The sequence below is a fragment of the Parasteatoda tepidariorum genome, chromosome 9 (assembly GCF_043381705.1).
Source record: "Parasteatoda tepidariorum isolate YZ-2023 chromosome 9, CAS_Ptep_4.0, whole genome shotgun sequence".
Classification (NCBI taxonomy): Eukaryota; Metazoa; Arthropoda; class Arachnida; order Araneae; family Theridiidae; genus Parasteatoda; species Parasteatoda tepidariorum.
In genome coordinates, this window is record NC_092212.1 from 55,622,861 (window position 1) to 55,640,456 (window position 17,596).

Sequence of the window (17,596 nt, forward strand, 5' to 3'; positions counted from 1 at the left end):
AAATTACTAATTAATAATGTTGAATTAGTTATTTTGAAGTAGAATAAACAGAATTGGGGATTCGATACAAGATAAAATAACCATTATTCAATGTGTTAAGGTTACTGACCCACCAAGGACAGACTATATAAGGTCCATGCTCAACTGAGAAATAATATATACACACATTTTGATGCTCGCTGGGTCACACGTGTGCCATCCATAGCATCCACTTCTTGTAGGTCAGTGGATACAGTCGCGGTCAACCGGTAAGGACGGAAGTGATTCAGGGCTGCGCCTTTAGCTACTTCCGGTATGGTTTCGGGTTCCGATTTTGAAATACTTCTTTTTATTGCTTCCCCGCGCTCACAAATAATAAGACGGTTAACAATCAAAAACGTGTGAGAAGGGGTTGAGGAATTTATCTGGTGGGTTAGAGGTGGATTATGCTAAGGACGGACCATGTTCAAATTTTTTTTTTTTTTCAGTTTGAATTGTTGGATTAGAGCGGGTTAAAGTCGTTAGGTGAAGGACATGCAGCTGTGGAAAAGTTGTAATAAATGTATGATTCATTATTAAAAAACCAAGATGGGAATATTTCCCTTCCCTCTTTCAAACAATATGCCATTTTCAAATTGTGCTTTTATCAGTTTAAAGAAAATACTTCCGATGTAGAAAAAAAAATATTTTTTTTAATTAAAAAAGGAAGCAGAATTTGTAGGAAATAAAATTTTATGTAAAAATTTTTGCTTAAATTTGCCCTATTTATTTTAACTTCCTAATTAAATCAATGTTTCGATTCTTATATAATAATATTTATTTAAAAAAAATAATATTATTTAAATATTAATATTATTTAATTTCAAAATTAATATAGAATGTTTGCATGTGAATTAGAAAAGAAAAGGGAGCAGAGATACTTTATTAGCTATGCCGTAACCTAGTGTCATAATTCCAATATAGATGGCAGCACAAAAACCTTCACACTAACCTTTTTTTTTCTTCCAACAATATTTCGAAAATAGTAATTAAAAAAAAAATTAGAAAATAAAATAAAAAATAGTTAAAAACATTTGCTAGCATAAAAAGATTGATCTAAATACTGTTTTTAACTTTTAAGACGATTAATGAACTTTCTAAAATTGAAGGTGCTTATTATTTTAAAGAAAAATCAAAATTTATTACATATATTTAAGTTCTGTAATTGCAATTTAAAAACATTTTACAATATCCAACGACAAAGTAATGTTTATTTTCTTTTATTATTCATATAAGTATAAGTTTCCCCCGATTCACGATTAACTAAGGTTCTAAAAAAAAAATTCTTAAAAACTAATTAATAATTAAGAAATTTGATAGAGTTTTATAATTTCGTACTTAATTTCTGTAATTAAATGACTGTTATATCTAAAAAAATTATTAATATTGGTCTATGTTTTGTGTCAAATAGATCGAATTGGGCAAACACTCAAAAATATAAATATATTTTTTGCATTGATTTTCTAAAACAAAAATAAAATTTTGAATTTATATTTAACACAATTTGTGCATAATTCACATTAGATGATCGCATAAAAAAATTAAAGATTTAGCATGCTTAGTCCCATTCTTAAGCTAAAAACTCTAAAAATCCTTTGCGAAATTCTAACTGGGCTTCAACTTTTAAAGAAGAATAGTCGAACATAAGGTGAATAGGTAAAAACCATAATGCAGATTAGTCGGTGTGTGTGACACAGCAATGCCAAAAACTAAAAAATACAAGCGGAACAAAACAGCACGTGTTCCTCTTCTAATGACATGATAATATATAGCGTGATTTCAATTCTATGTCATATAGCGCCATCTTGTGTGAATATCTAAAACTGATAGCTAATGCTCCTCCTACATGGAGTCGGATGTTATGTGTTGGACAACTTTGATTCACCCTTTCTTTCTCATATAATACTGAACACATTTTATTGTTAGGGTTATACTTTAAATTTTGAAAAAGGTATTTTTTTTAAAAAAATTTTAGTAATCTGTTTTTCATATACTTCAAAGACAACTTTCGCACAAACGAAAAAATATTTGAAAATTCATTTCAAAAATCCAAATTTTCTCAACATAAAAATGCACAAGTAAATGCTTGTTTAAGTATTTGTCAGAATATTTTTGAATTAAAAGATATTAACTCGTTATTCCTTTCAAAAATAAATTAAGAACCGTAATCTCTCTTTTCAATTAAAAATAAGATACCTAATTCAGATGCGAATAAGAAAGGATAGAAAGTTCATAAACAGAATTAATGGCTAAAAATTCTAATCTAAACTGCAGTATTTGGAGTTATTTTAATTTATTTTATAGTAATATTGCAATACACAAGAATGAAGTAATAACGATCGTGATTTAAGAACATAAGAAGAACATCACGAATGTTTAATGAACTGCAGCTGTAATATTATTTTGAAATACCTTCATGTTGTATATATAATTAGATACCAATTAATAGGCAACCGTCTTTAAAATATAGTGTCTATGCTTGGGAGTAAAAAAAAAGAAGTTACTTTTAGTTATATGCTGTTATATAAAAAATTGTAAGGGGAAATAATATTTCTGTCCGAATTCTCATAGTTTTTTACGACGATGATGCATTGTGAGTAATCAGAAATTAATTTTAAAAAAGCTTATAAGAAAGAAATTAAAATCCAAACAAAAAACTTAATCAATATCAACCTTAAATGTTAAATTTACTAAATTTATCATTTCATAAATATTTAGTTTTCAAGCTATGAAATGATAAATAGAGAAATATATCCCAACATTTATCATTTTATGAGAATTCAGCATTATCGAAATGATCAATGAAATATATCGCAACATTTATCATTTCATGAACATTTAAATTCCAACAGTAAAATTATCAACAGAAAATGCATCATAACATACATCACTTTATAAGATGCAGTATTACTCAAGCAAAGAATTAGTCGATTATATTATACATATATATATATATATATCTAAGCATGTTATGTTGGGATATACATGTGTAGGTATGTATGTATATTATGTTACCGTTAAAGTATGAAATCCGTTATTTTATAGAATACCCAGTTATTCCATGAAATAACTGATCGTGCCCGTTAAAGTGTAAAACTCTCATGTATTTCACGGTTTAACTAGTTATTTCATAGAATAACAATCTGCAGCCCGTTAAAGTGTAAAATAATCTATATCATAATCATATATCTCGCACGACAAATACATTTACCTTCCATCCCTACTGCATTTATGAACCATTCAACAACAAAAAAAATTTATTTTAGAAATAATGTTCTTTGTTATTCTAAGTGTCATTTTAGTAATTCTTGTTGTAACAAATGATTTTTTGGTACGTTTCCATAAATACCATTTATACGATGCATAAATTAGATAAATTTTTTCTTTTTCATTATAATTTTCTATCATTAGTTTATTTATAGAATACCTAGTTATTTCATTTTAGATCAATTGTTTATTTTACACTTTAACTGTCTCTCATTAGTAAGTTTATAGAATGCCTAGTTATTTTATAGAATAACTAGTTAAAGAGTCAAATTAATAACATATTACACACTTTAACGGACACGGTCAGTTATTTCATGGAATAACTAGGTATTCTATGAAATAACTGCATTATATACTTTAACGGTAACATATATATATAATTGTATTGGTTTATTCTCTAGAAAATGTTGATGCCTGGAATGTATTAAAATAAACATCCCGAATGAAAAATATTTGTGTCTGCCCCTGGTAAAAGGCCTCTATTAGGGGGAGTGGAGAGTTCCAGAATCATTTTTCTGGAATGTACGATAGGCAATTCTATTTTACTTCCTTGCAACTAAAACAGTCATTAAGCAGGGGGCTAGACAGCAGTTATCAGGGAGTGCGGGTTAGGGACCTTAGTAGACAAACCTGTTGTATATTTACTTATAAGAGAGTATTTTGAAATAAGATATGCGGTTAAGAGGTAGGTGTGATAAGACAGAAATCGAGACACTGGGCCACTAGGTGAATAGGGATTATATGGGCAAACATATAAATTCATTTATTTCGTTTCCATTTATGAAAGAAATCGCATAAATATTTTAGCAAAATTATATACAGGAAAGTAGCGGACGACATAATGTTACGAGGTATATTTACTATTTATTTTTAAGAATGTAACTTTCGCATATATTTTCACACATTTATTTACAGATTGTAGTAGATTACACTATATATTGCTAAAAATAATGTAATTTAATTTTTTTATAAATATTTTTACCTGTTACTGCGTATCGTTCATTTTCAACTTAAATGTTAAATTAGTTAACAGAATACAAGCCGAAAAAAAGTGAAACCAGGTATGTATTGGTAATATTTTTTTTATACTTTTAAAGTTTAATGAACAATTTCGTGGAAGAAAAAATTAAGATTTAAAATATTAAACTTTTAGATAAGGAAATAAAAAAATTAGGAATGAAGCAAATTTGTTAAAAAGAAAATGTTCCGGTATTCAATGTTAATATTGAAATTTTTTGTATATTAAGCCAAATTATTTTTGTTATTCATTTGTATTAAATTTTATAAGTTTATTTTTTTTTTCATATCCATAGATTTTAATAAAGTTATACAATACTTTTTAAACTTTTTATTACGTTTTCACTTATACCGAAAACTTTTCAAAATATTTTCAACGCAATAGCTTTAAACGTCAAAAATACAAAACTCTGCTAAAAATGAGTTAACTTCAAAAATAAACAATTCTGTTAAAAAGATTTTCGTTCATTTGATTATCTGATCTGAAAGCTTATACGTTTTAAAATTAAAAGCTAGTAGAAATGCATTAGTCAACCATTTCTTATTTAGTTTTTATATACATAAGATAAAATACAAATTTATATTTTTATCAGTATCCAGAAAAAAATGTGAGAAATACACTTATTTTACACTAAATATAATATTTCATAAATCAGAGTTAAGACTATAAACAATTTTTCAAAGAAGTACCTTTCCAGTCCAATTATACGACAAAAAACATTTTCAAGAAACCCCAAACGCACAAACTCACGCATAAAGTTATTAAAGTCGCACATAATGAAAAAAGTTGCACTCACATAACACCAGCAAATTAAAAGTAAATTGGAAAAGGGTGGATCTGATGGAAAAGCTAAGAAGTGATTTGTTTATGTACAAAGTACTCGTGTTACAGTTTATTTTTTAATCAGTCGCGTGAAATTACATCATAATGTCTTCTTTCAATCGTCAAATTCTCAGCCAAGGCTACTGTCTCACGGACAGTAATATTAAAAAAGAAAAATAAAGATAGTCTCTGTCCTCGTAACTTTAATGTCAAGTTTAGCTGTAAGGTCAAGGGAGAACCTTGGGAAAACTCTCTTATAATAAAATCAGATTTAAGTGCCTTTCAGCAAAATAAAACAAATAATGCAAAGGATATGATGCTTAAAAATGATTGATTAAAAATTTTCATTAATGATATTCATGAATTTTGTTTTCAAATACAAAAAAACTAAAACTTAAAGTTTACGATTAAGTAAATTGCCCTTTGCTCTATGTAAAATACTGATACGATGTCTCTTCTTTATTTGGAGTAGAAGTGTCTATTCTTAAAATTATGTTCAAAACTACCAGAATATGGTAAACTTTACCGAGTTTTTGACTCTAAAGAAACACCAAAAAGCTCTGTAATTTTTACAGAAGTGCTTTGGTAATGATTTTGGTAAAATAAACAATAAAATATAGTTTTATTACATGTGATAAAATTTGGTAAAGCTGGTTAACTCTTGTTATTTTATCACGGTATCTTGGAGCATTGCATAAACACCATTTATTCCGTTAAATTTGTTCTTCAGTTTTGTATATTTTACTAAATGTTTGGTAATAAGAACTATGAATTTGAAAACCAAAATTTCCGGTTAACCTTTACCATATGAAAGGAAAAATTATCAAATGAATGGTTTAAACAGCGTATATTTTGTCTTTTATTACCACAATTATGGTATTTTTACCAGAAATGCCATCACCATACAGTACTGTAATTTTACAAAAAAAAAAATACTCAGTGCGCAGAGATAAAATAATATAAATTGATATATAATGTCATTTTTCAATTTAAAATTTTAAGGGAAATATTTATGGAAGTATGTTAAAATATATAACTTATTCCGTTTTTTTTTTTCATTTCAAAGTTTAAAATAAGTATCTTGTAAATTACAATCACACGCGGTTAAATTCTGTATCACATAAAAGCTAGATTGAAAAAAAATTACTTCTTGTAGTATTTAATGATTGAATGGCTGTTGCACTGCAAATTAATGAATATTTTTTTTAAATAATTGGTTTATTTCAACTTGTACTATTATAAAAATATACTATATAGATTCACCCAATCTTATTAAAAAATCCATGCATCAATTAAAATACTTAACTGATTAATGTTTCATTAATTTCAAATTTAGTTATCTAAGGAAATAAATTCTAAGATAGGACTAAAAATAAAACATTAAAATTCATAATAAGAACTAAAGTGGAGCAATCTGGAAATCGAATTCGACAACAAAACGCAATTGAAATGCTGTCACAAATCTCGCAAAAAACCCAACATGTTAATGCAAGTTTTTGAAACAATATGTTAAATCCATAGTGAGTTTTCCATAAACCGTATTGGTTACAAAATTAGAAGCATTCATTTAATATATTAACTAAATTAAATTATTTGCGAAAACAATAATTTCATTAATTTAAATATAACTTACTCCAACGTTTGAATAAATATACTATATAAAATGGATTTCATTTTATCATGTATAATTTATAATGGAATTAATGCAGCATAATAAAATTGCGATTTATTAATAAACTTAATTGAACAAGCAAAATATATTTAAACTGGCTATTTTATAATTTTTAAAATTGTAAACATTATGAAATGTATGAAATTTTCGAAGGAAAAAGAGTATATACATTTAAAATTTAACATTTTTTCTCTTTTGGTACCAACTGTATTCAATGCCTGTATATTGAATATTGAGTTAAAGCTTTTTAAAATCAAATTCGCATACTCTTAAATCTACAAAAATAAATATTTTGTGTCAAAAACAAAAATGTAAAGGCACTCTCACATTAATTTATGTCATACCGCTGGTATATTTTATGACAAAAAATATCTAATAAAAATAAAAACTGTGCGTAACTGTTTTTTTCATAATAATAATTTATAATGTTGCACCATAAAGTAAATAGTAGAAATATATATAATTACAAGTAATAATAGTCCCAGTACATAATATTGATATTTATTTCTACTAAGAAAATAAATGTTTCCGCTGCGTGAATAAAAATTACGATTTAATTTATTTTTAGTAATGCATCAAAAAAGTATAATAGTAGTGTTCTTAATTGATTCGATCAAATTCTTTTTCAAAGTTTGTAATGAATAACAAAGTATAGTCAAAAAGATAACGTTACTAAAATTCGCATACCATCATTCAGTGTAAATTTAAGAAAATAAACACAAATAATTATTCAAAAAGTCTTTCGTTAACAAACAAAATTAAAAATATTTATTAAAACACTTTTCAACATTGAGAACAATTATTTAAACATTTTATTTGCCCCTTTTTAACACTTAAAAATTTTTCCTCCTACTTTAATTAATTTCATAAGGTAAAATATAAGGTTTTTATATAAAACATATATGAAATTATACCTTTAGGAACATTTAAATCATCATTAGAAATAATTTAAAGTCTTAATTCGGTGAAAAAAATTTCCATATTAAAAGAGGTTTCATGTTTTTCGTGATATAAAATTAGTTGTAATAAAGCAGATTTAAAAGCAGTATAAAATGAAAATTGTAAAGATTTAATGGCTCACAAATCATTCTGTTTACAAGCTAAATTAAAATCAACATTTTAAAATTTCATTTTGATTTATTTTATTATGTATCGAAGAACATTTTGTATAAAACATAATAAATTTGATTTAAACATAATAAATTTTACCTCAGTCCTCTTTCAAAATAATCGTAACTTAGCAAAGAATTTATCTCTATTAACGTAGATTTCATGTTTACCAAAATAAAGTATTATTATCTCTTTTAATGGAATCATAAGACATATAATGTCTATTAGAGACTATTAATAAATCTCCAACGAATACTTCCTTGCAAGACTTTGAGAAACGTGATGTGGATTGAAAAGAAGATGATAATGGAGCATGACCAGAGAAGGGCATTAAGAAACAAGTAATTTAGTATTGTGTCATATCAGATGCATTACGTCCTGTGTTTATATGTGATTAACTTTGCACTTGTCATTAAATAAGCCACTTTGCTTCACATTAAATTGCCATAATGTTTTTTCAAGGATATTCTATATTTACTTCTTAAATTTTTTCCAATGTGTTACTGTAAATTTTTAACTACTATTTTAATGCCGTGAAATATTTGGAATTTGTTTATTTTAATGTCTACTTTTAAAATAATTTACTTTAATCTAGGGTAAGAAATTGTAAAATTGAAAAAAAAAATAAGAAAAACATTCAAATATGAATAAATTAAAGCTTGTGTAAAATAATTGATAGAAATTGCTAATAAATTAAGTTAAACAATGTAGTTATTTAATTAATGCCAGTTATTAAAATAAATTGTAAAAGTTACATAGTTAAAATAAGACGAGTTGACTTGAATTAAAAATTTAAAACTTGGAAAATAATTGCTTGGAATCAACTAAATAAATTACCTAGACAATATTTAAAGTGATGAAATAAAATGTACTATTTATTTCTTATGAACAAAAAAATTATAAAATTAAACTTGCATACAAAAAAGTTAATTATTCTAAAGGTAATGAATATGATCAGACTTATGTAGCTGGAAATACCTCTGTTGTATCTTTAAGACATTTCATCTTTATGAAAATATTAAATATTTAAACAGTTAAGGATTTTCTTAAATTTTAATATTTTAATAGTTCTATGTCTGTATTAAAATAGAATTATAAATTGCAAATAAAACTTCCACATTTATTCTACAATTTAAATCATATTTCTCAACGCATCTCTTTTTCATAGCACAGTAAAAAGCGGATTTTTATGACTTATTTGCAAAACGATTGTAAAACCTTCTAATTACATTATTATTTTTATAATTTATATCAAATACAATATTTTTTAATCATATTATTGTTACTTACAAGTAACCAATTCTCACTATTATTTTTATTTAACTATTACCAATTATAAATACTTAGTTCAAAACGTTTTATCTCTAAGTTCTGCTATAAATAAGCAAACTTAAGAGTAAAAACATTCTTGATGTAACATACTTTCATCATATTATTTTAAATGTTATTAAAGTTAACTGCTCATAAAATTTTTCCTTTCCAAAGTATATTTTAGAATTTCTTTTTTTTTTTAATTTTAAACATGTTATTAGTTTTATAATTTTTAGGATAGGATGGATGTTCTCTATGCAGAAATACCCCAAATTTCAAAATGATAAATTAGTAAACTAAATCAGTAAACATCAAATTAGAGTAAATATCAAATTAGGTTTTTAGACTTACACTTCATTTTCAAGTTATTTAGCATATATCCTTGGTATTCTTTACGAGCTTCGAAATTTCAAAATAAAACTAAAATGATTTATAATTAATTAAATGTCATTTGATTAAATTATTTTTTTAAACTTTTTAAAGTAAAATTTTATTTTAATAAAAAAAACAGTTTTTTAAAGAAGTCTATTTTTAAAAAAAATCACGTTTAAAAATAATCAAAAAATAATTTTAAAAAAAAAACTCAAATTCATATATTTTCGTCGATTAAAAAAAAATTATTTTTAAATATTATGACATGACAGTAAATTCGTGGATGTAGCCTAAATTCGTGGATGTTATTATATTATACCCAAGTTTTTTCACACAAATTAAAATTTTTATTTTAAACAAATGATACGTTTTTTTTTTTCAATCTTAATTATTTTTCACGAAGCACTAATTAATGTCATTATTTAAAAAAAAAAACTTACTGCATATTTCCTGTTTTTTCGTGCTGACTCAGATTCAAATAATGTTGCCCAATTACCATCAAATCTTTCGAAATAATCATAATTTTTCTCTCAGATCTATAACAGATTAGACCTTAAAAACAACTTCTCATCTGTACTTTTCAAACCAAAAAATTTGGCTAAATAGAGCTACAAGCTAAATAGTAGAGTGTATATAACTGAACAGAAGAGTGGACTATGCCCGTCCAAGTACTAGGCCACTTCTGAAGCGCAAGAGGACTTAAGGGCTCCTCCGATTCACTAAGAAGCACAGTGGCGAATGAGAATAAGAGCCACGCGACACAGCAGAACCTTTGGCGATCGTTGAATAGAGCGAGTAGTGGCAGGGGGTGTAGGGAAGAGTGGGGGAAGATGTTGCTTCTTCCGAATTTCTTTGCACCAGCTGTAGGGATCACACTCCGGTTTCATAAGAGAGAAAATTCCGAACTCATAAATTAAGATTTCGTAAATGTGTCCGGCAGATTATGACACTTTTGGGAGAGATAAAAAAAAGGGTATGAACCGTGAATGACAGTGACATTGGGAAATGGTGATTTGCATATATGGAAAGTAGGTGTTGGGAGAATGCTGTGGATGTAGAAGGGTTATAAATTTAAATGTTGAGTAAACAATTTTAAATAAAGAAGAATAAAAAACTGAGAGAGCAAATTAACAAGAACGTTATTCAAAAGTGCATTCTTAAAATTCTTTTATAAAATAATGCTTACTATTATGTTATAGAATAAATTATTGTTATAATTTTTCTTAAAATCTCTGTTTAGCCTATAATAAAGCTTATTTTATCACACACTTTATTTTATCTAATATGAAATGACCATGAAAGGCTAAAGCATTGAAACACCAAGTAGTTTCCTTTCAATAAAAGTTAGCAGCACTTTAAATGTAGAGCGCATGAGGGAAACTTGTAATGCAACGCAAGGAAAATATTAAAAAAAAAATGTGTTTTATTAAAAAGCACTTATTTGCAATTGCTCTTAAATTGCTATTTTTAAAAAAAAATCTTAAATTTTTTTCTAAACAGAAGATAATCTGAAGAAAGATTTTCTCTACAGAAGATTTTTTATCGATTTCCGACGGTGTTTAAAAATATAATACAAAAATTATATAATAAATAAAAAGTGTTTTTGTTTAATAAATGACTAAATAATATAAAAATTATATTGTTTAATAAAAATGTTTAAATGGAATATAGTTTCAAGGAAACAAAAAAAAATCATGGAAAATGTGAATTTTTTTTTCTCTTAAATAAAAAAAAAAGCATATGTACATGAAACTACTTCTTCCGCTGCACTATTTTTTGACTCATTATTTATTTACTTATGGAAAAAATAATAATAATATTTAAAAAAAATGACTTAAACTGTGCATTACATAACTTTTGTTTGGGCATGAAAAAAATGATATTTATTTTATTAAAATTCTGTTTTAGGAATATTTAGAAAAAAACTATTGTGATATCCAAATTCTGAAAGTCCCATTTCCTAAATGAAAGATTGTAGCTTCCATATTTAAATTTAGCGCAGTTTATTTGTAACGTTCTTTTTATGTCTATATTTATTTATTTCAAAATGCGTATTATGTGTTTAAAAAAACTCATTCTTTGAAGATTAATTATTAAAGTTTTTCTATGAAACTTTCAGACATCATAACTAGGGAGCACTATTTTATTACAGCCACTTTACTGCATAAAATAAAAAATTTCATAAGGGCTTAATTATTTCAATGTTTATTTCATTTCATTTTTATAATAAAACATTTTTGTAATAAGTTATATGCTGCAAATAAATAGTTTCAATATATACTATTTTGGGCTATTATCAAATGAAATTTTAGTTCAAAGTATTTAAACAAAACTAAATTGCAAATATTGAAGCTTATAACCATAGATATTTTTGTTAAAAGCTTAGTTTTGTTCAGAAAAATAAAAATTTACAAATTGCGCATGATAAATTATTCCATGTCTTCTTCAACGAATGCATAAAAATAAATAAAATAAAACTTTTATATTTAAGGGGCAGAAAAACCACTTCAAAAGAACAACCAGAAAGAAAATAGCCACCCTAAAATTATTAAAATATTCAGTTTGAAACCGAATCTACACGGAATGAATTCTTACGACACTTGGGGAAAAAACAAATATACGAAGGGCTAACTAACTACTAAACTGACTTCGACTATCATAAATTCCTGCAAAACTATTTCCTTACACAAAGCCATACTTGACAGGAAAAACTATCACAGGCGCCAACACGAAGCCGGATCTAAGTTTGTTGATATCATCTGTTTCAGTTTTTCTGCGAAGAAATCATCTAAATAAGCAAAGCGATTTCAAAATAAAAAATAAGTGTATCTTCTTTTATGAAAAAAATTACCATCGCAAGAAATAATTTTAAAACGTCAAATGTAAAATCTTCCTTCTGATTAAAGTACTATTTAAGTTAGCAGCAAAAAAAATTTGAAATAAAAAAAAGATGAGGTTTTGACTTTCAGGTTTCAGAAAACATTACAATTTTGCAATACTCTTGTTTTTTATGTATTTTGAATTAATTAACTAATTATATCAACTTTAGTTCTAAGTTATTTTAACAGTTAAAAATTCATTAATTTTGATCTCACCATTAGGAAATACGTTTTCAGATTCTAATTTTCATGAGGCACATAATTTCTGTAAGCAAAACTTATTATTGTTTGAGGAAATAAGCAACTTTTAAGAAAAAATTCGTTTTATATTGCGTGAAATATTTTTTCATTATTTTCATGTTACTAAAAATTCCTTAATATTAATTAATTGTTACGCTAAATTTATTAATCTAAAGTAAATAAGCAATTTTAAAAAGCCACATTCAGCTGCTAATACCCTTTTAAGGTGCTTATTTCCCTAAAAAATGCCGAGTGCAAGACACATGTATCTAACCTTCATTTATTTTTCTAACAATATACATACATAGTGAATTAATGACTCAAAACTTTTAAACATCATAACCTCGTAAAATTGAAACGAACTCAGATGACTAGAAAACCTAACTTCCAAATCGAGCATTGAAAGAACTATGAAATGGGGTGGCATGGCAAAGAAAACACGGAAATATCAACTATAAGTTCGATAAAACTTGAGCAAGAAAATAATAAGATTGTGATAATTCCGAGAAAATAATATAATTCCGGAATACACATGATGCAATATATTTGCGGTCATTTAACTATCAGAGTTTCTGATACAGCAAAGAGATTTAACAGAAATATTCGGTACGATTAGCTCCTGATAAGAAACATTTTTTGAAAGGTTGATTTTATGTTTTTATTTTTTATTTACAAAATCTTTTTAAACAACTTTTGATTACTGATATTTTGATTGATTAAACTGATTAAAACACACTTTTTTTAATACACAAGTTTCATAAACGTTTGATAAAGCATACAAGATGACTATTTTCAGAAGAACTAAAATAAAAATAATAGTTTTAATGATAACTTTAGGGTGTGAGAAATGGATTGAAAATAACAATTGCAGTATTTTTATGGGTATTTTTTTATAGACATACAAATAGCTAAAATTTAATAAACTATTTAAGTGATTTTAATTTTTGTAGTTATCTACTGTTTTAATGTTACTTTAAGTCTTCAGAATAATTTTTTTCATGTTTATAAGTTGTTCAATATACATTCACTGAATGCTAAATATTTGGAGTTAAATACTTAGGTAACTCTTAACATCGCTTGCCTACCAAAGAAAATTATTGTGTTATTACGTCAAAAGCACAAATGGTATTGTTTGTTGTTGATATTATTTTATGCTATTAAAAAACTTTAAACAGATTACAAGCTGCAACAGTACAATTCCACAGCAAAACATTGTTACGGTTTTATCATATTTTTGCAAAAAACAAAAGTTTTTAGTTGAAATTTCGTATACCTTTACCTTTAAAATATTGTTTTAAAATAAAATAAGACAGTCCAAGACGCTTGGACAACAAAAAGTTATGTTGTGTTAGATTATAGGGTAATTCAACAATTTTAATTTATATATGAAATCTAAGGTTTTCTGTATATTATTACAGCGGAAAGGAAAATCGTAGGGCTGCTATTTTTGCGAAAGGACAAGCTTCAAATATGGATATTTTAGAAAGTTGTGAATTGTTTTTTTTTTATATAATATATCTTTAGTTCATGTAACTGACTAATCTTATATCATGAAAAATTTTACTGCTACAAAAATATTGTTATTTCAATTAAACTACTATCTACAACACCAAATTGGATTATAACCAAATAAAATTGGTTCTTTGAAATGATTAAATACGTAATGAAATGATTAAAATACGCATAAAATGTTTGAATTAGATTTATCAAAATAATAAAAAAAAATCTAGTCAAAATCGGATAACATTGTAACAAATTACGATATAAAGTACCAGAACTTAGGGTGCATCATCAATAACATACATTTTACCGTAAAAGCCATATTTAACGTAAAATATTATGCCGTAATTTTTACATTGATATTTATTCAATCCGAGTGATTCAGTGACTTCTACGGCAATTATTATGGTAAATCAGATTTTTTGCTCCGTAGCATGTTTATATGAGAATGGATTTTACGGTAAAAAGTAAGGTGCCGATAATTTTTTCCGATATTTGAATCGGAATTTTTTTCAGTATACTACTTTCAGATGCATGTGATTCAAAACATTCCCCTTATTAAGTGTTATTAAGCATTAGTGTTGAAAAATCGTAAACCAGATGAGCGTTAAAGATGCAGAAATGAATTCGAATTACGTTATTTCCTTAGTTCACTTTATATAAATGTAAAGACGCTTTCACATACTTCAGATTTATCTGTTCCAAAGCTTTCAGAAAAAACACCTTCATTATAAAGTGACCTCAATTTGTTTTAAAACTCATAGAAAGTTCTTGCGCAAACACCAGTAGAATGGAAGAGAAAAAAACAGCATTAGGCAGCAAGTATGAGTATACAAAATTGTTTGTGTAGAAAAACAATAACATTCATTGTAGTAGTTTGAGCAGGAAATATCTGCGTAGAACAACTATGGCTCAGACGTTTCGCGGCATATCTCCGTCAGGGCTATTGTAAATGAAACGTGGTCAGAATTAAGAAATCAAGAGTTATTTACCAACAACGAACTGTTCTCTTTATTGAGTGGTCTTTTCAAAAGTTGTTGGAAAATAATCATTTGAATTGTAATGCTGTGATGAAGTGTTTCCGTTTGACAAATAAAAGGAATGACCCAAGGATTTAATTTTAAAATTTTATTTTATGTTTGTTTACTGAAATTTATGCGTGGGATATTGTTTACTAATCTTATAGTTTTAACTTCCAAAGCATTGTGCTATGCAAATTTTATGTATTTCACAATAGATATGTATCTTAAATCCAAGTACTTGGCATTATTTCTTCGTACTTGACACAGGGTGCCCTTTTTTGAACCTTGTGCCATTAAATCCTACGTTAAGAAAAAAAAGTATGATCATAACTACCAGAATATGGTAAAATATAACGCGTATCTGACTCGATGGAATCCCCGAAAGGCTCAGTAATTTTTACCAAGGTGCTTAAGTAATGATTTTTGTAAAATTAGAAATAAAATATAGCTTTATAATATGTGATAATTTTATAGTGATATCATAGAGTATGGCATAAAAATCCTTTATCTGGTTAAATTTAGTTTTAAGTTTTGTATTTACTAAATTTGTGGTAATAACAGCTATAATTTAACTTTCGCGACGGACCCCTTGCTTGTCCTGGACTTTTTAAGAGTGTATGGACTCATGGATAATATCTAGCTGCCGCTAGACAGGGAGGGGATTAGTCACACACGCACACACAACTATAATTTTAAAAATGAGAATTTCCAGTAAACCGTTAATATATAACAGAAAAATTATCAAATGAATGGTTTAAATATCGTATATTTAGGTATTATTTACCATAATTATGTTTTTTTAGAAGAAATGTCATTGCCATACAGAACGGTAATTTTAGCAGAATTTTTTTCTCTGTGTGTACCTCACGCTTACGTACTCTTGCTTACGTCCTCACACTTACGCTACGATGCTCTTACGTACTCTTGCTTGAAAATAATAATTAGCTTCACCAGAGTAATTGTTTCACCAAAAATATAATAACAATCCTCTAAATATATATTTTAAGAAATAATGCCTTTGTATAACAATATTTTCATTTATTTATTTACTTTAAATTAATATTATACTCATCATTAATTTGGTTTTATATTTATTTTACAAAAAGAATGTATGAAAACATACCTTTAACATACATTTTAATTCCGTGGAGAACTCTAAAGAAAATATAATTAATTCATTGATTCTCCTAGATTTTTAAACCAGATTTATAGTTAAGGGTATTTTATTTGACTGGAAAAGAGTTACGTGTTATTTAATAAGATGCGTGGTTGAAATACATCGTAAAGTCAATGTCATCTATAGGCATTCTATTTAAAGTGTTTTTCAGTGTTTCATTTTTTTACTAAATGTGTGGTAATAATAATTATTATTTTTAAAAAAGCAGAATTTTCAGAAAACCCTTAGCATACGAACGAAAAAATTACTATCTTTCAAATACCGTATATTTTTGTTTTATTAATAAGAATTATGATTCTTTATTGAAAATGTCATTACCATATAGTACACTTAATTTACCAGTATTATTTTCTTCCCGTAGGTTCCGCTAACTTTTGCTGTATCTCGATAGCTTTTATTTGCTTTATAGCCAATTTAAAGCATTCAGCAAAAAAATGAAACATTCAAATATATATGCATACACATTTGTTTACCAATTTGTAAAATCATTTGAAACTTTCAATTCGAATTTTCTTGTTACGCTGTGTGAAGTGTGAAAGAGATTTATTTAATGAAAATTTACTTTAAATTATGAAAGAACTTTGAAGTTCGAAGTGTACAGTCAAAAAGAGATAAAACCAATACTTAGGTCAGTGTTTATAGGTTTTTTTATGCTTATTTCTATTTCTATTTATTTCATTTATGCTTATCATTATATATATTAATTATGCGGCTTTCCATTCCTTATTAGTTATAAAATTATAAACAACTGCTTTCGGTGTTGAAATCGAATAAACTCAACTAACTCAACTATAAAAATAATTATGGAGGTAAACAGAAGTTCTAATGGGCAATGGAGTTTATCTGAACTTCCAAAAAGAGATAATTTTAAATAAAAGATATTTAAAAATGCAAACAATGGTGAGGTGTTACATGATTTATAAAAAAAAATAGCTGCAAAGCGTAAAAGAAAATGATAAGTTGCAAAACAGTAAAATAATGAACAATTTACCTAGGAAGTCTATAGAATCTTCAAAAATTATGGAAATAGGATTTATGTTTTTTTCCTATGCTATTTTTTATTAAACTTGGAGTTAGTCAATTAATATACTCCATTCACTTTAATATCGTTTAGATTTTACTATTTTTTATTGTTTTTCTTTCTTTAAAGATTCAAATTGTGCAGCATCTGAGTCTCAACCTCAATAG

The 17,596-nt window shown here is 26.2% G+C and overlaps 1 protein-coding gene across 4 annotated transcripts in view; it reads right to left on the reverse strand.

Annotated features, from left to right (window-relative positions):
• Window positions 1-17,596, reverse strand: part of LOC107444682 (uncharacterized) — a 165,495-nt gene that overhangs the window by 76,437 nt on the left and 71,462 nt on the right. For 2 of the 4 annotated variants that reach the window (XM_071184849.1, XM_016058916.4), the window contains exon 1: window positions 10,031-10,393. The exons of the other annotated variants lie outside the window; for them this stretch is intronic. In XM_071184849.1, the coding sequence (XP_071040950.1) occupies window positions 10,031-10,110 (80 nt within the window). In that variant the 5' untranslated portion in view covers window positions 10,111-10,393. Of the gene's footprint in view, window positions 1-10,030; window positions 10,394-17,596 lie in introns of those variants that run through there. 4 annotated transcript variants of the gene reach the window in all.